The sequence below is a fragment of the Corvus hawaiiensis genome, chromosome 4 (assembly GCF_020740725.1).
Source record: "Corvus hawaiiensis isolate bCorHaw1 chromosome 4, bCorHaw1.pri.cur, whole genome shotgun sequence".
NCBI lineage: Eukaryota > Metazoa > Chordata > Aves > Passeriformes > Corvidae > Corvus > Corvus hawaiiensis.
The window spans coordinates 3,415,364-3,435,254 of NC_063216.1; the positions used below are offsets into that span (position 1 = coordinate 3,415,364).

Genomic DNA, 19,891 nt, shown 5'->3' on the forward strand with positions numbered 1-19,891 from the left:
TGTACACTGGGTCACAACACTGCCCAAGAGGATTTGTGTTTGAATAGTGACTGTGTATGTATTTGTAGCCTATTATTACTGGGCATTATATGGACCACTAAATGAAAAATGGTCCCTGTCCCAATTAACTTCTAAACCAATTACACAACTCCTTTTTTCTACAAGCTAAAAGATGGAGTAAGATGCAGACTTTTGTCTTGCTCCTGTGGCTTGTTTGTTTTTATTTCCCATCCCAGGCCTTTAGGGAGTGTGTTTCTGCTAAGTATTTCTGCAGCTGTTCAAAAGCAATCTTATTGCACAATACAGTATCTGAATAATTGTCTCGGGTGACTATTAAAGTCTACTGCTGCCCCATAAAACCACGAGGAGTAATCTTGCACCACAGCAGAAAATATCCAAGAGACTACCCTGTGGAGTGTCATTTCTGTTAGGAGAGAGCTACTGCAACTGAGTGGAGATTCAGGAAGGCAGAAAAAGCACGGGGACGGCTCTGGACCTTAAATTGTTTCTTTTCTTGCCGACTAAGCAAAGCTGCTGATTGTTAAATATTGAATTGTCTGTATTCATCCCCGGCCAGCTGAAGTCAATGGACAGACATAGAGGAGGACTTTAACCTGTTACACATGAAATGTTTGTCTTCTTTGCCTCTCTGTCTCTCCTTACAGCCTTTTATACTCTGCACTAAAGGAACCCCTTTAAAGCCTAATGTATGGTAATACAGTTTAATTGTTGGGCTGTTGGGGATAAAATGTGCTGGTTCCAAGTAATTTTGCTGACTCTAAACTTGGCTCTGTATAGAGAGCTGGAGGAGGGGAGATTGCTAATAAAAATAGCTGTGCTACCTGGGGAAGCTCTGCATACTGCAAAGGTACTGTAGGACTAGGCCCTATAATTGCAGTTAATTGATTTTTTAAAACAGTGATGTTTGCCTCACATTGACTACACAGCCTGCCTCTTAGCCCTTACATAGGAACAATTCACACACAGAGGTAAGTCCCAGACAAGCACTCTCCAGGCACTCTTTTCTAACTTAGCAAAATCTACTCACTTTGTGTTCATTACACAACTCCTTTCAATCTGTGAGTTGGACACAGCTGAGTGGTTGAAGGCAGAAATCTCCTGTCTTCCTTTCCTGCAGGATGAAAACAGACACCCCAAATCTGGGGGCCCTATTTCTTCTCCCCACATCCTCTGATGTAAAATGTCCACTGAATCCCATGCACAGCCCATCAGATAGTGATACCTGCCTGTTGGAAGGATGAGTGATTACTACTGATCAGTATTTTGCTTACACTGAACATTTAATTCTTTCAGATGGTTACTCCTCAAGAATAACCACCTGGGCATTAGTACCCCTCTTCTTCCCTGCTTTCAGCTCTCACAATCATCACCAAAATGCCAGGCAGGTGCTGCTCTATTAGCTAAACATGGTTCACATCCCATCAGTGATATATATATATACACGCACATAAAGTGTTAAGAAACTCCAATTTTAGATGACTAATAATGTGCACTAGGACCATTTAGCCTACTGATATTCAACTGTGATATGAATCCAGTCAAGGTTAACAGACACCAAAGGTTCAGGCCATCCAAGCGTAGCATAGAACCCTCATGAGAAAACGAGCTTGCTTCAATCCACAGGGCCAAACTCTTTCACTGCCTTACATAAATACTTATATCTATACAAGTAGTACAATGCATGATCTGGGAGAGTTTCAAAAATCAACTTTATCACTTTACCAATTTATCTACAGACATACAGGGTCTGTCTGTTTACAGGTATTTCCAATAACTGTAAAGCTTTTGCTTGTTTACTTAAAGAAATATCTTGCCTGCAGAGATAAGTTGGCAACTTCTTGCTAGATACTTTTTTTCATCTCAGTAGCTCACTCAAGCCTTCTGTGTGCAGTTGGAGTGTCACTGTGGCAAGAAATCTTCCAGTCTGGTCTCCAGCTTTGTAATTTCCTTGTGTCTCTGGAGCAGAGAAGTAGTACAATAACAAGTAAAACCCACTGGACTCTTATATAAATGATCAAAACCTCGATGTCTTAAAAATCATTTTGCTCTCTACACTCTTGTCAGTCCAATCTGTGAAGTGAAATTTGAAAAGCATTCTGCTTTTATAGTGAATACTTTCTCCTTCTGCTACTTCAGTGTTATTTTAAAGGATCAGATTTTGTTCTGTGAGCTGTATGTAATAATGTTTAACAAATAACCCTCTCATTGGATTAGTTTAAAAGAAAGTTACTATGGTGGCTGAAAACTCTGCTTTGTGGGCACATATCCACTCTCCCATGTCCTTTAATAATAATAATATCTTGCTTTCCTAATAAAAGCAACTGTACAGCTCAAATAGCATGACAAAAGCTGAGTGAAGCTTTCCCCTTCAGTTCAGCACAGGGCTTTAAACACCTCGCCACACATGCATTACTGCCAGCTGCAAAGGTGGTTCTGTGCTGCAGACCTATTTTCAGAAGCAAGACTGCAAGATGTTGCAGTATTCTTGTGCAGCGAAAGAGGAATCAAGGCAAAATAAAGGTCCATTTATAGACCTACTAAAAAGGTTTTCCTATATGCCCACCAATCCCTTTCTGAGTTGTTCCTCAAGTGGGACACCAAGCTGGCAGGGCACAGATTACAGATCATTTACTTGTGTTGGGGTTTTATGATTGCTCTGCACCTGACTTTTGATCTGGAAGACTGTAGCAGCTTTAGATGATAGCTTGATAATGACCAGTAAATGGGCTTTGTGGGGTCTCTGCATAATGTATAAATGAAGTATAACTGGGCAGATAACCAGCAGATATCACCACTCCTGTGCTTTCTAGAGTTTGTACCCTTTTCTCTCCCTGCTTGTTGGTCACCATCCACTGTGACTGGTCACTTCAGTTGTTTCCTATTGTTTCTGTCTCACAAATAAGCATCTGGAATTCTGTAAAAATGGCAAATTCCAATACTGGGAACTGCTGTCCTCTAAACAGTGGCATGGATAAAAGAGACAGATGGATGGACACTGCTCTTTCGGTGTTAGAAGCTCAACTGAAAGGCAACTTATGCCAGAGAACCCTTCACTGAGCTATATCCAGCAGGAAGCATTCCCAATGGAACAACGATCCTTTCTTGCTGTTTTTGAAGCAGTTCCCTAGAGAAACCAGACAGCAGCTTGAGATCTTATGAAGAAGTGTGTGAATCACAGCGAAATTACATAGGTGTCAACATTTGATACAGTGAAAGTGCTTCCGAACCAGAAGCTGCAGGTTTTAATTGAGCAGCACAAAAAATGACTCTGGTCCGTCATACTAAACATTTTTGTAACACTTTTCTTGTGGTATTTAAACAGCATTTCAGATTTTAACTTAAAATATGGATTGAATCTTAGTGTTCATGATTTGTTTTACTCTGTAAAGCACTGGTTTATTTCATGAAGCAGGCATAATTTGCCAATTTTACTTGAAGGAACGCCTAATTTATATTACTAAGGGGATGTTGAACAAAAGCTTGAGGCGTGGTGAAAGTGTACTCTTGCTGCCTTCTTTGCCACTCTAATTATGGTGAATAAATGGAGCCAGAGAAGGAGACAGGACAGAACAAGTCTGATCAATACGTGCCTCTCTTTTGCCCTCCCTGCAGTTAAAAGAGAATGATTGCACTTATCTGGCCTTCTTGGGGAGTATCCATTCCTTGCTGGAGGTTAAATGAAAAACTCTTTTATTCCTACTTTTATGCTGACCCTAAACTTGTGTCCTGATTCTACTGTCTCTGGCTACGTGGATAGTTCTTCAAGTCGATGGGAAAATTGCCATGAAAAAGAGCTGCTCACACGAATGAGGTTTGCAAGATCAAACCCTTCATGATCGGTATAACCCTGGGCACTGGGCTGATATGGCAGCCCTGATTTACAAGAGTATTCCTATTAGCATCCAAGGGACAATTCACATGAGTAAGGACGGTGGGAATGGGCCCCTCAGGAGCAACTATCACCACAGTTATGCATCCAGCCTCACTTAGATCACAGCAGTTTTCAAACGTTCTACAGGCACTTTATGCTGCTACTGAACTTTGAGAAGAAAACAGACCTTGGGCACAAGTTCACTTCTGCTTCACAGACTATGGCTCCACTTTTTCTCTCTTCTTATTCTCTGCCCTCGAAGAGTCTTTGCTCTAAGGATCTGAACCTTTTAAGTGGATCAGGGTCTGCAAGAAATCTTGGCTTTTCTTGCTTCTTTCTTTTTCCCTTCTACCTTTCTTTTTTTCCCCCCTTTTTTCCAGTCTTGCTTTTTAATTTTTAAAAAAATTCTCCTTTCCTTTTTAGTTTTCTCTATTTTTTTCTGATTTAATTTCCTTGTTTAATATTTTCTATTTTTATTTTTTATTCCCTTTTTTTCTTTTATCTTTTCTTTTTCTCCTTTCTCTTATCTTCTGTTGCCTTCTCCTGTTCTTCTTAACTTTCTTTTTAAAGTCTTTTTCTCTCTTTTCTATTTTTTCCCTACCTTGCTTTTTTTAAAAAAAATTCTTTCTCTTTTCTCCTTCTTTCTTCTTTTTCTTCCCTTCCTGTCCTTCTCCCTTCCTCCTAATCTTCTTTCTCAGAATTAGGGGTATTCAAAGAAGGTAGGAAAAAATTAACAAGTTGTTTCTCTCAAAATTCAAAGACTGGGAGAATAGCAGCTTTCCCAGTTTCAGAAGTGCTTTTTTAAAGTCACATAAATCAATCTGAATTTCCAGAATCTGAAAAACTGGAATGTAAAATTCAAAGGAAAGCGTGGAAATTGTAGAATTTCTACATGCATTTATGTTTCTTTTTATATCTTACCTACAGCAAATGAAAAGCACCTTTTTTCTGGCTTTCTGGTGTTTCCAGGTGTAGTTCTGAGAACTTGTATAAATCAATTACCAGCTTTTCCTCTCAAGTGTAATAATGTGTGTTTAGTTTAACTGTTAACTTAATAGGTTTACCTGCTTTTAAAACTGACTGCAGATAAGGATTAGAATGCCAAACAATCAAAAAGGCAGTACTAGAAGATAATTACAGTTTTATTTCAGTCACACCATGTGATTATGATATGTGTTATGTGTGGTAAAAAAAAAAAAAAGGATGAAAATAAAATTCCTGGCTTGAACTAAGTCATGAGCTGCAGAAATGCTTCCATGTTTTTTGAAATAAATCTGTTCCCTGGGATGGACCCATGCTCCTGTGAGTTTTTTGTTGACTTCAGCAGAAACACTATTTGCTGTGTTCTTAGTGAGAACAAGGGTTGTTGAACCCAACTCCTACTAACATTTAAAAACAGTTCTGATACTACAGTTCTTGCTCAAATGGGTTTTTCTGCATTTTATGACTTTAAGAAGAGTTACACAGGTATTTGACGTGACGTGACGTGACGTGACATGACAGGATACGACACAAAGCACAGAAGTACCATCAGTGAATGCTGAATATACGTAGCTAAGAGGAGAGATTTTTCTGTAAGAATGCAGTTTTAAAAATTGTATCCCTTTCTGACCACGTGCACATCTTTAGGATTAGTTTTGAAACCTTTGCTGGGCATCTGAGTACATTTATCTCTATATTCTTCAGTCTTGCTTATCATGAGCTGCTTAGTCACAAGCATTGCTCCTGTTGATGAGGAGTGCTGTGGGACTAGAATAATTCTCTCTGAAGAAGCACTGGGAAGCTCAGGAACGCCAGGTTCCCACTGTTCATCACATTGTAGCACACTGGTAGGACAAGTCTGTGGCCAGCTGCGGAGTTCCTTAATTTTCTGTTTCACTTTGTGAAGAAACACGATGCATCTGTATTGGAACAGTGCTGATGGCTTGGCAATACAAGCGTGTTTAATTTTTTTCACTTTGGTAAAAGTTAAGGCCCGCCAGAACAACGGAGGGCCCGAAATACTGAGACTTCAGGTACTTTCAGATAAGCTTTGAGCCCTCTTGGGAATTTGCACAGTCGCTGAACTTGGCTGTCACTACCAGCGCCCGTCTGGGCCACAGCCTTTGGTTTCCCCCTGTCCAAGGGTGGTGAGACAGGAGGGCTTTTACCTTGCTCGTTTTCACACGCTTTCCTTCTCTTTCTCCCGAGTTTGCTGGGCTCCGAGCCTGTCCCGCCGCTCCCGGGTGACCGCCCCGAGCCCGCGGGGCACCGCGGCTCCGTGAGGGCGGCCCGGGCGGGACCCGCCTCCGCGGCCGGCGGGGCGAGGCGGGGCCGGGCCGGGCCGCGGCGCAGTGTCCGCCCGGGAGCAGCGGGGCTCGGATCGCCGCGGGCAAGGCCGAGGTGTGGGCGCTGCGCGGTGGCGGCGGGTGCCGGGAGCGATCCCCGCCGCGGGTGCGGGAGGGCGGCGCGGGCGCGGGGCCGTCCCCGGGAGCGCCGGTGTGAGGGGGCGGCGCGGCGGGGACGCGGTGGCGCGGCGGGGGCATCTCCCGCGGGGCCGGGCCGGGAACCAGCGGCGGCTGGGGGAGCGGAGCCTGCGGCGGGAGCGCGCTTGGAGAAGGAGCATTTGAAGCACGCACAAACGAGGGGCCCCGGGACACGCGTGGCGAGGGCGGCGGGAGGGTCTGCCCCCAGAGCCAGCACAGCGGCGTTGCAGAGACATGTCATTGTTACTATTATTGTTATTGCCCATGTAGATCAGGCTGTTTGTAACCGTAATGAGCAAATCCCTTAAAACCCTGTGCTGTTTGCGTGTTTGGGGTTTGTTTTTTCGCATTTCTGCTGGTGCTGACACCCCGGGTTTTTCGGTGCCCTTCCATTTTGTACTGAAGGCAGGCCCCGGGCATTCTGGGAGCTCGGGCAGGCCACGGTGCGGCGAGGGAAAATGGATAAATGTGGTGGAGCGCCAAAGGTGCTGGGGAACAGTTTCCCTCTGCATCGTTCTTGGGTGTATTTTCAGCGTCGCTTGGGGAAATGTGCTCTGACGCCGTGGATTTACTTTGTTTTTGTTGTGTGAAACACCGTGTGCTTTTTGCTGTGATACAAAGTTAAAAGTAGTAGGACAGTTCTGTTAAAACGTGTTAACAAGATTGTTAAAGTAAGCAGAAACAATTGCTGTCCATTTCTGAGAGAAGCCTTCGCCCAGTCGCTGTTTATCTCGAACTGGACTGTAATGTGAGAGGAGGGAGAGTTACACTGAATTAATTTCCCATGGTCCATAGACCCCTGTGCTAGACCCAGTGACCCAAGCACTGCTTTAGAAAGGATAAGAGAGGGAGCAAAATCCCATCACCACAGCAGACAGGTGCAGGCAAGGCTAGATTTGTTTTCACTGAGCAAACAGCTGCTTACCTCCATCCTGCCCACTTCCTCACCGAGGATGTGCCTTCAGAGCAAGTCTTCTATAGTGCTCTTGGCTCATCAAGTTCCCCTTGTTCAGCAACAGCTGACTGTGCTGAACACAAGATGAGTGATTGTTAAAACTGAAATCAAGTGAATATTAACATTTTTATTACTATTGTTAAAATTATATCACAGGAAGTAAGTTATTTGTAACAAAAAAATTCATTTATTTCAGTCTCTAGTGAAGCTAAGACATCCTAATTCTGTGGATTCCTAGTCACTAAGTGCATGGTTGAAGCACTTGGTGAGGCAAAAGCCTGGTTCTGTGCAGAGCAAAAATTGAATGTGCATGGGGATGTGTTGTTTTTTTTTTTCACGTGCATTCACTCCTCAGCACCTCCTAACTTTCTGGTGTTGATAAAAAATGTACCGTGTCCATAGGATTGTGGGTTTGGTACGGTCTCATTGGAAGGAGACTTCATTAATTTAAACCTCCCATGATAAAAGCAGAAATAGTCCTCTCCTTTTTGTCACTACAACTTAATCTTTGCCTGTGAGTCATGCTAAAAGCAATTTTTAAGAACAAGGTCTCAAAGGGGAAAAGTGCATGTTCAACTCGGTTTGATCACAAGTTACTGCTGGGTAGGAAGATCCTGGTTAGTTTGAAAGCTGAAGTGCAATTATAATTGTGCCATTTTACACAAAAAAGAGTAGGCAATACTAATTTTTCTCTTCACACAGTGTAGTGTTCATAGTATTGTCACACACTCCTTCTATCCCGGTAGCTGCTTAGGGAAATTTGCTAGTTCGAATGAATTGGTCTAAAATTGGTCTAACTCCTTGTGTTATTTCAAAGGAGTACTAATTTCTGTGACTAAGTGTTGTTTCTGCAATTGCATTAAATATTTTGGTAGTTTGTACTTTGATAGTTTAATAAGCAGTTATAATGGAAGCCAAATGGTATAATTTATCATCTTAAGGTATGATATTATGCTATTGTGAAAAAAAAAAATAGAAAAGGAGGTGAAATTGTTTTAAAAGAAACTTTCCACGGTAGCAATATCGTGCTGTCATTGCAGTGATGCTAAAAAACAAGGCTATTAAGACAACGTTGTTGTCAGAATTTTGGATTGCAATGATAGCATTAACTAACTTTAATGTTTTTTAAAGGTCGTCTGTGAGAAGGGGAGAAATGGCTAAAGCCACCCAGTTAATTGACAATGAAGTCTTCCGGGCTTACGCCACTTACACAGCCATTGTTCTTCTAAAAATGATGCTAATGAGTCTGATAACAGCGTACTTCAGGATCACAAGGAAGGTAATCATTTGGAAATACTGGCTGGGAGAATAGATTGGCATTTGTACTGAAATACAGAGATATCACAGCTATGTCTTTTCAGCTTCCAAATACTGCTGCTATTCATTTTCTTCCTCCCTGTTCTAGAGAGATTCTGAGTGTGGTGCTCTGCTGGTCTCAAATGGATGATGTTTTTAACCTAATTATGAGATAATTATGGAACTGAATTGTACTTGCATTTGACTTACTCTACTCTTCTAAAACATTTCTGTTATTTTTAAAAAAGAGTTTTTCATAACTGTAATTTCCATTGTCTTCTGCAGAAAGCTCATGTCCAGGGTACCCAATTTATAAAGCAAAAAAAGTGTGATATGGAGCCATATTACATGAATAACCAACTGGTAGGGTCAGAAGAGGGGATAGATTTTTATTCACCTATAACCCTTTCATCCAGTAATTCAAAAGCTTTTTGCATTCTCTCATTGTTATAGTCTTCCCATTGCAGGTAGGTCAGTATCTGAAAAGAAATTTTTTTTTTCTAGAGTGAGAGGCAGGCTGAAAATTGGATTTTCAATTCTGAAAATACCTGAAAACATTTGAAAATATTTGAAAATCTGTGGTCTGGTGTTTAGGCTAGATAAAAATAGGAAAGATCCACTGAGGTTTACTAAATAGTGTGGAAGCTGCATCTACTTCAGAAGAAAGTGCTCATGGGAAACGTGTTGTGTTTGCACTGTTCCTGGTCTTCTCTAGGCATCTTCTCATGGTCTCTGTAGGAAACACTTGGTCCTTGGCTGAAAGAGCCCTGAGTGTGCCTCATATGGCTGTTTTTGTGAGATCTGCTTCTGCAAGATGCTGTGTGCTTCAAGGATTTTGGTGCAGTCCTTTTGTTGAAATGCTGCTCTTTGTTCCTGCTTGTTGCAAGAGAACCCAGCTGAACTGCTCTGTGGTTCCAGGTGGATGTAGATGACAATAGGGCCTTCATTAATTTGGAGTGCTTGGTTTTATTATGTTAGTAATATTACAAACAGAAAAAATCAGTAAAGTAATTTTAACTTTCTACTTATTATAAATATTCTATTTAAAATAAAAAAAAGTCCTGAAAGAAGAAAACAGAGGAAAGCAGTGAAGCAAGAGAATGCAAAGTGTTGCTGATGATACTGTTAACACACCTCTAGAATTCTGAGGCTGAGGACAGTTCACAAATAGGGATCAAGGCTGCCCTAGGAAGCAATCATGTAGCTCTCCTAAAATCAGAAGATTTTCTTGACTTATATCTGCATAGCCTGAACAGTCCACAGACTGCATATGTTACTACATGTGTCAGCAGGGAGAGATCTGCTGCAGTCTGCACTGCCTGAATTAAATGTTGTTTTCAAGTAGTGTCTTGCAGTATTTTGAGGTACTAATGGGTCGTATAAGTGTAAGAATTTATACCTAAGAGGAAAGTGAGACACTTACTTGGTCATAAATGAGGATGAGAATAAGGCTGTTGGATGCTATTGATGTGTAGACTTCTGTAGAAGGAAGAGATCCAAAAGGACTTTCAGATAATTTGTCAGGAATGGTGAAAAAGAGATTTGGGCAGTACAGACCTTCTACCTTGTAGGTGCCTGTGTTCTGCCAGCCCACTGGCTTTACTGCAGGCTTGTCCATCTCACAAGAAGGGTTTATCTAAATGCATAAATTACATTATATTAATTTGTCAGCACACAAACTGTACAGGCTGGGCTCAAGAAAACAGTAATGCAGTGAACATTGTGTTCCCTGTGCTTTTAACTTCAGGTGAGTTAAGTGGTAAAAAGAGTGACCTTTATAGCAAGCTGCCTTGACTGGATAAAACATTTTGGCTTCTAATGTCTCTTGTGTTCTTGTGTTTGAAACAGGCATTTGTCAACCCAGAAGATACAGCATCATTTGGAAAAGGGGAGAGTGCTAAGAAGTACCTGAGGACTGATCCGGATGTTGAACGCGTACGCAGGTAATGCGCAGGAACCTTTCAAAGTTATTTTAAATAGCAGAATAATATTGAATCAAGGAATTTATTTCACCCCGTTCTCTGTCAAGCCTGTGTGTGTTTTATGTTGCTTTATGTAGTAATCTAGTGCATTAATTAGTTTAAATGAACAAACCTGTCCACATTTAAGTGGTCAGTGTGCATAGTAAAAGCAATAAGCCATTGTCTGGTTATAATAACTAACTCTCGGGTAGTGTCCTTTCTGCACGGGCAAAGTGATGAGAACACTGTAACATATGACCACAAGTCAATGTAGCTCATGGCAAAATTTTCTGTTTCCAAAATCATAACTTTCAGGATGCTGTTTGATACACCTGTGCTAACAAGGAGAGCTTTAACAGAATGCTTTCCACATCATAATTCCTTGATGAGGCTAAGTTTATTTTTATACCAAAAACTTGAATGTGAGTGAACTCTTCTCATTTAAACCTCCATTAGGGAACATCTTGAAAATATATACCAGCTCTGATTTAAGAACACTGCATCCTTGCAAATGACAGCTGTTGTTTCATAAAGTATATTTTTGTATGTCTCTTATGCATTAAAATCTTAGAAAGAAGAGTCTAATCTCAGTGGGCTGCCTTCCTTTTCTGCCCCTGAGTAGTTCATGGAGTTGTTGCTTAATTTCATGGGTGTTACACAAAAATGGAGACCTTTTGGTGAGGGGTAATTCCTTTCTCTTTGTACATTTTAAGAGGCCAGCTAAGTTGAGACTAACTTTATGACCCATTTAACTCAAATTGTTATGGCAGAGAAATGACAACCACCTCAGTCATTTTCACAGATTAGATTTTTAAAACACTGTATTACCAAATCCTGTGTTGCTGTTTTGCGGAGTTTTTCAGACATCCCCAGATCTAGTAAGTCAGCTTGGTTATAGTTACTCTGTTGGTGTTGCAGCATCCATATTTTCCTCCCAACAATGGTTCTTAGTGGATGTTTACTATATTTTCTTCTGCAAGCTTCATGGCAATAGATAATGCCACATAGATTTAACATGGCTTCTCTTCTGTATAAGTGACTGGATATGTTCTGTTTATGGATATAGAAAAAAAGATTGCTTTCTTCAGAGTACTTTTAGGGGGAATAAGAATAAAAAACCTGGACGGATTATGTTTCCTTGTAATGATAAATACATTTAAAAAGCACCTGCAAGACAGTGCCATGACCTGATTCCAGCTGGCTCTGAAATTTGACATCATTAGTAAGGCTTAGACATTGTTTCAATCAGTAAATTTGGCTGGAAGTATAATTTATCTAAAGAGGTGACAGGAGCTGGGAAAGTTTAGGAAGGTATGTGAAAGAATGCTTCAAGATACAGAGTTCTCAACACATTTTTAGTAAATTACACTATGGTTGCAAAATTTCAAACATTTTTTCAGCTATTTTAGTGCTGAGAGTGAAAAAAATGAACGAAAAGCGTAACTGTCACACCTGTTAGATGTGCAAAAATAACCTTCTTCAAGATGATGGAACTTCATGAACATTTGATAGAACGGTTCCTATGTAGGATGTTTCATATTTTCTTTATGGAGACCACAAACTGGATTTATGGGATTAGAGTAGATCAACTGGGCCATGAACTCTAATAGTTTGTCACAGGCCTCCAGTTAATTGATGTTAATTGAGTGAGGCTCCAAGAAAATAACAGCTACCTCTCTTCCTCCCTGGCTTCACACTCTTGCACACCCAGGTGCACTCAGACACCTCATGTAAGTCCTTAATATTACCAAGATCCTGGGGAAAAACTAAGACCTTTCATACAGAAGATTAAAAGCTTAAAAACGTGGGATGCAGCAGGAGAGACCAGCGTGGTGTCAGGTGAACATGCCAAAATTGTTTCAGTAGCTGAATCAAGTCCCTTCTGCGGAGGAAGCCAAGAATTGTTTTAGGGCCTGAGTAGTAGCATGCTCTGAAGATGCTGAAAAATAATGAGGCTTGAAGTGGTTTATTCAACAAAATGTAACACTTTAAAATAACTTTGCTTCTTTCTCCAGAGGCCACCTGAATGACCTTGAAAATATTGTCCCATTTGTTGGCATTGGACTGCTGTATGCTCTGAGTGGCCCCGAGCTGTCCACAGCCTTGCTGCATTTCAGGATCTTCACAGGGGCTAGGATCCTTCACACTTTTGCATACTTGATCCCTCTTCCCCAGCCTGGCAGAGGTTTGTCTTGGGCAGTTGGCTACTCAGTGACCTTCTCCATGGCATACAAAGTCCTGAAGACAGCGTGGCTCCTGTAGCAGAGCTGTAGCTTCCGTGTCCCCTTCGACATTCCACACAAAGTTTCCAGCGCTGTACGTTGATGTCTTGAGTGAGCCAATGAGTCTTCTGTGGTAACTGGAATTCTTTTTTTTTTTAACAAAAGCTTTTTGTTCCTGTTCAGGAGTGTTTCTTTTTGGAGGAAAAAGAATCCTTCTCCGTGTATTCCCTGTTCATGGGTTGCACTGCCAAATACTAGATTGGATGTTCCCTTTGTGATCTGTCAAGTGCTTACAATTCTAAACATGCAATGATGCTGTACTGATAGCCTGTTTGATAATTTTCTACAGATGCGCTATTTTTGGCTGTAGCTCTGAAGTCTAAATCAATAAAGACAAGATTTAAAAAAAAGCCTGTTTGTATTTTTGTTTTCATTTCGACTCTTCTCACTGCAGCCAGCAAATAGCATGTCACTATGTATCAGGAAGAGATTCCAATCATAGAGTTCTTTGAAGAAAGCTTACCGTAATAATAAGATATAACCAGTAATGCTGGTCTTTTTGTAAAAAAATATTTGATGAAAATGTTTTTATAATCCACTTTGGGATTAAAAAACCTAAACCATTGCAGCTCCATTTCTTTCAGTTGAATAGATTAAAAAGAAAGAAAGTATTTGTGCTAAATTCTGTTTGGAGACTCTGGTGAAAATTTGAAGTAATTATTTCTATTGGAGTTCCAGCAAACAGGTTTTGTGACTGGATAAAATGTAGACCCTTTGTAGAGGATTTTCTTTTCATTTTTGAATAAATTCAGCATAAAATGAGTGGCACTTGCAAATGTAGATATCAAGTACTTCAGATTTACATATATAATTAGTTTGTGTGTCATACTGCCATAAATATGTTTCTGATAGGAAATCTTGCTCTTTGCTTACATCTTTCTATGATGTATTAGTTTGGAATATATTCTTTAAAGACTTTTCCTTGGTTTCTTTTTGTTTGGTTGTGTTTTTTGGGGTTCTTTAGTAGCTCTGGCTTAAATAATAGCACGAGATTTCAAGTGACCCAGAAAAGCCTTTATATCCAGTGTGCTGGTAATTGAGAAGTTTTAAATGGCAGAAGTCAGAGCACAACACATTTGTTTTCCTTTCCTACCCCAGAAGCTGTGCTCCTAAGGGATGGCCCAGAGAGGGGCTGGAGAGTTCCCTCTGCTGCCTCTATATGTCAAAGATTTTGTTTTGCTTTTTGCATGGGAGCAGTAGTTGTAGTACTGCAAGAAGTAACACTGAAGAGCTTTCCTACCTACCCATGGTTGTGAGGTGGAAGTTGGTGCAGTGTTATGTAAAGCAACTCAGAAGGGTGGCAGAAGGGATAGGGAAGAATTCAGAGAGACTGGTTTAATCCAAAGAAAGAAGATTTTTGTTACAATTCAAGTGTAGTGTTTAAGTCATGTCTACTAAAGAAGAGAGGGTGGAACTTGAAATCAAGATGTTAACATTGATTTACGAAAGGTTAAATCTTAACTAATGGGTAAAATAAAGAGCTGGAACCTGTAGAAGGAGGATGAGAGGAGATGGTGATTAAAAGTTGAACATTGTGGAGCTTCAACTCCTGACATGGCAGAGTAAGCACACATCGGCACCTCTGGGTTAGCAGAGGCTCCAACAGGAAACGTGGGCTTTTGTTTCTTCTGCCATCTTTCTCCACCACTTCCAACCTGTGCTGTTTTCCTCCTGTTCTTTCTTCCTCTGCTAGCTTTTTATGGGCTCTTGAGAGCAGCTACCTTGGAATGTATCATTTTAACAAAGGCCATCAGCTCTTCTGGTTTGAGAAGGACCAGTGATGGAGGGTGGAGGAGCAAGGCTGCAGCCTGGAACTGTGTCCCCAAACCAGTCGTTGTCACAGTCAACCTGCCATCTCTCATCAGTCTGTGGCTACTCTTTTTCCCTTGTATCACAAAAACAGCATCTAGAGCTCAATTTCCCTCACTACATTGTAGCTTGTCTCTTATTACCAGCTGTGTGTCTTTCCATCCATTTAGAACAAAGGGAATGTAGCCACTGTGCAGAGGGCCCATCTGAAATTCAGCAGCAGAGCGAGTCCTCTCCTTGAGCATGGAAAAGGCTCTTCAGACAAGCCCGGTTGTCAATGCCAGGCATATGCAGGAATAGCATTTTTAACTCCTTTTGCATCAAGCTTCTGTACAGAGATCTCATTCCTGGAGCCTTTCTTTAATTCTGTAATCTTACATTTGAAACATAACTAGTTTTAAATCCCTTCCATTTGTTAAGTGGTTTCAAAGCTCAGAACATACACTCGCTATGTGCTGAGAAGTAGAAAAGATAGATGGAAACCCTTAGAAATACCTAGAGTGATTCAATATTATTCTGTGTTTCTCTTGCATTTATTTTAAACCTATATTTTATTTTCCTTTGCTCCCACAAATACCATCTGTGCATCTGGGCGGGGTACGTGCTCAATCTGGGAAATGTGCCTTACCAGATTCCGTCAAACGCCGACTGCCAGCTCCGCATAAAGTGTGTTGGAGTGGTCCTTGTCACACAGCTCTTGCATTTCTCTGGTCCCTGCCCTGGAGAGGTGCACTGTACCTGTTGTACAGCTGTAAATTTTAGAAGGCTGGCATATTTCAGGAGAGCTAGCATAGGAGAAAGAGTGTGTTAGTGGAGTTTATTACTGAGCTAAACTGAATTTTCACCTTTTAAAACATGCACATGTGGATTTCAGACTGCTGTTATCAAGTTCTCTTGCAAAATTTTTAAATGAAGTAACCTGTAAATGATGAAACAACTGACTTTTATCAGCAGGTGTGCTGCCTTTGACCTGGTGAAAGTACAGAAAGGGCTGGTCTATGGGAGACACGTAAAAAGAGGTCAAACCGTCATCTTCTGTGCTTCATTTCTGTTCATTATGCCCCTTATTCCCATGACCAGTCTTGGGCAACCAGAGAAACTGCAGGGTTTCTTCTCTTTGCTCATTATTCCTGGCATTTTGTGTTCTTCTCCCAAGTACGTTTTGTATCTTTGAAGTGGCTCTGACAGTTGACCGTGAAGCACTTCAAAATGCCAGCTGATGTAACCTGGTTAGCTGACTTCATCTCTGAGGGAATTTCATGGGCTGCTTTGTTTTCAGAAGTGTAAACCTGAGCAATTCCTCTATTTATTTTTTGTCTCTATGGGTAAATGCTTACACACCTTTGGCCAAAATTACTCTGTGCTGGTTTCCTGGCTGCAGACACATGCACTGAAGGCAATGAATTGTTGGGAGAGATGGTGACTGGTGAAGAGCTCTGAGCTAGGACTTACTGTTTGATCATGACGTTTTGTCCTGTCACAATGAAGAATGTGTTTAAAACCATAAATGATACATTAAACATTTCCTTGAATTTTCAGAAACAAGTGTATGTCTGAGCTTCACCGCCTTCGAGGTATTTATTTTGAGAAGCTGGGTCAATGTTTCTGAAAGTGATGGAATTGCTTGTCATCAAAATACAGAAGAAGAAAAGCCTGGGCTCTTAGCTCAAATCACTTTGGGATTTGGAAAAATTCTATTTACTTGAAGCCCATTATTGCTTAGCTATGCCTATTCCTAGTTATTTACAGAAACAAATTCAATCTAGATTTTTCATGGAAAATGCTTGTAATGGATGTAATTTCTAAGAGCAAAAAATAAAAAGCAAACCTTTTATAATACCCTTTTTAAAGTGACTAGAATGTCATTATTCAAGATAATGGAGTTTTCATTTCAAGGTTGAGGTTTAAGAAGAACTTTTCTCTTTTCCAAACGTTGTCCTGCCAACTGAGATGGCACCAAGTGCTTTCTGAAAGGTTGTATTGACATGTGTTAAAATACTCTCATGATTAAATGTCTCTGGCTGGTGGACACTTAGAAATCTAATACCTCTTTGTGATTCACTTTAAGTGGTATTCAGGCTTCCAAGTCTTGATTAGTGACTCCCACTCATAGATTCTGAAGGCTAAAATAGATCATTAGTTCCTTCAGCCTGACCTCTAGTGGAAAAGATGCCATGGAATGGCTGCCCTTCTGCTGAGGTTAGTTCCATCACAGCATGGCTTCCAGAAAGGTGTGTGATCCTCATTCAGAGACTATGGAAAACAGGCATTGATTCACTCTTTTCCGTGACATTGGTTCTCTCTGGTGTATATGTACACTAAACTTAGGCTTTAAAACACCATAATTTGTTTTTGTTGGCTTTTTCTGTTGTTTTGTTTTTGTTTTTTTTTAAATTGAGGCAGTTCTTAATAGATTATTGCAGTGCAAGGTGGAATATGAACTATTTTAATCAGGAACTTTCCTCCTACAAAGCACTCTGCTCCAGTTTGGCAGTGACCATATAACCTCCAGAACTGAATGCTTTTACACGTGGTTCTTTGCTGGCAGGCCCCGGTGTGCATCACTACTGACAGCATCTTTCTTTTATTCTCCTGTGTGCTGGAGAACTTGGAGAGAGCTTAAGAAGAGGAAGTTCCAAGGTACCTGTCTTTTTACTACAAAAAAACCAAACAAAAGAGACAAAAAGAAGACTGCTTGTCCCGTGGGTACTGCTTGTCCAGTGAGGGGGAATAAATTCAGAAGATACTGTCAGTCCTGTAGAAAAAGTAAGGAGGGGAAAAAAACGGAGAACCGAAGGGAGGGAAATCCTTTAATGATAGCTTAGAACAGCATCAAGGAGCAAACTGGGTGAAGACTGGTAGATGAAGAGTGGTATGAGAGGCAGGTATCTTTCTGCTTAATAAAATTGCTTTACTATCTGTTTAAAACAAGTTCGTTTTTAAGAATATTTTTCTTTGTGTATCCAGTCATTAAATATCTGCAAAGAGGATTATAAATACCTCAAATCAGCATGGAGAAGATCTGTGGGCTGTGTAGCTGATTCCGTTTATTCAGTTTCCTTAAGGCACCTGTGGTACATGGACCACTGCAGTGGGAGACAGCACTTGACATTGCGTGACTATAAAACTGCCCCCAAAAATGGCATCACAGCTACAACAGGGAAAGGAGAGTTACTTCCTTTTTGCCTGGAAAGTCTTATAAATGGCACTTTCTTTCAAATTTATGGAAAAGAATTCATTTTCACTACAATACTTTTGTGGAAATCAGAAAAGACCTTCAGAAGGGTGAGTCTGGGAGCTGGGCAGAAAGGGATCAGCTCTGGAGGTTGTCCCACATTTCTTGGAAGAATTTCTGGGCTTCATCTCTAGCCCTCACTGTAGGAGCTGTAGGGATTAGTGCATGTGGAATTGCCACAGAAGTGCTCAAGGTAGGTTTAAATTCTTAATCTCTAAGTATCTAAGAGACCTAAATAATTGCTATAAAGGTAGAACTTAATCTGCTTCCTCTTCTGATAGAAAGTGACACTAAAACCTCAATTTTCCTTAAAGAGCCTGCAGTTATGTTCTAGCGTGCGTGACTGCCTCATTTATTTAATACTGGCAACTATACAGTGCAAAGTTGTTTACTATGGGATTTGCACATCAAACCAGGTGTGGTCCTTTTTACAGGCTGCATTTCTCAGAGAGCAGGGCTGGCAACTCCCATTCTCTTCATGTGAGAGTTCCTTCTGTGCTCTAGGAAGGGTGTTTTCATAGGGAGTTGTGAGTACTCTGGTACTAAAGTTGGCTGGGACCATGCAGCTCATGAGCTTTTGTTGTCTCTCTAGCAATTTGGAGTTTGCTGTTGATCTCTCCTTGTCTTCAGCTGGGAGAGGGTTCCAGTGCTGCTGATCTGCCTCGTTAGTTGACAGATGGCTTATTCCACTAATTTTGCATGAGTACTTCATGGTGATTATAATGACATGTTCACTGCTAATAAATGATAAGCACTATCTTATCATTTGCTCATTGGGTGAGCGTTCAGAGGTTTTGTCAAACTGAAATTCAGTTTCAGTTGATGCTTGGCCCTTGGCTGGAGTTTCATGTACCTACTTTCAAGGGAAATGAAATTTATTCTGCAGATCCTCTTGGTTTTCCTGGGGATTATTTTGCAAGTGAAAGCCAAGGTAGTTTCCTTAATTGAATCTGGGGTTCAGTGGCAGCATTGTTTGAATATGGCACATTCATTTAGATTCAGTTCATTTAGAGGAATCCAACATTGTTCAAACAGATCAGACTCACTGAGAAGACTGTTAAATCTTTTATTTTGCTTCATCTTTCTGCTTTGACCAAATGCAGTTTTGTGTTATTGCCACTTAAAGTGGCAATGTGTTAGAAAAGAATAAAATACATGGATTTCTCCTTTCTGTTATTTTGGTCTTCCCGTCAACCTTTCCTCGTTCCCAATGAGATAACCACCAGTTATCTCAGATCCATGGGCATGGCAGTAGGTTTTTCCTCCCTCTGCTCATTCCTAATTTTGTGCATGGTACCACTAGATGTCCCTCTTTGGCTTTCTTTTATTAGATTTCAGGCCTGGACCTGTGAAAAGTAACTGTGTTCTGCATCTCTGGCAGATTAAGTTGTAAGGGGAAAATATTTTGCTAGATTTAAAGAAGACATTCATAATAGATATTAAGGCAAAAGAGTGTCCCTGTACAGTAAACTTGTACTAAAAAAACTTCATAGAAAAAGTGACCTTTGTGAAAACAGAATATGTAACCTGTGGCTGAAACATTAGAATGTTTTGTACTGTTTTTCTTTTCTAAATTAACAAGGCACCAGGTAACTGCAACATCTGAGTTCTTCTACCGAGGTTCCTAGAGAACGATGCAATTTGTATTTTAATTGCCTGCTATTGTTTCTGATAGGTAAACACATTTTACTATTTGTATTTAGCAGTAGAGTAAACTGAATGGGACTGAGGCTGTGCAAAAACTTGAACTGAGTAAAGAAGCAGAAGTAAAACTCAGAAGCTGTGTCTGTCTGCCACAATATCCAGAGGAGAGACTCAGCACAAATAGTTTACTTGAAATTACCTTGATAGGTACAAAATTCAACTTGGGAATTTAAAGGTGCTGTAAAAAATGTTGATTGTATTTGAAAAACCTGGGATGCTCTATAAAGCAATGTGTGCACAGCAGATTTACTTGTCACACAAAATGCCAGGGAAGTGGTGGGGGGCATCTTTG

At 40.7% G+C, this 19,891-nt stretch overlaps 1 protein-coding gene across 1 annotated transcript; it reads left to right on the forward strand.

Moving 5' to 3' along the window:
- Window positions 1-6,170: 6,170 nt before the first annotated feature.
- MGST1 (microsomal glutathione S-transferase 1) lies at window positions 6,171-16,510 on the forward strand. Its single transcript, XM_048301860.1, has 4 exons — window positions 6,171-6,274; window positions 8,444-8,591; window positions 10,457-10,551; window positions 12,585-16,510. The coding sequence occupies exons 2-4, from the start codon at window positions 8,466-8,468 to the stop codon at window positions 12,829-12,831; spliced, it is 468 nt and encodes a 155-aa protein (XP_048157817.1). The 5' UTR covers window positions 6,171-6,274; window positions 8,444-8,465; the 3' UTR covers window positions 12,832-16,510.
- Window positions 16,511-19,891: the final 3,381 nt, after the last annotated feature.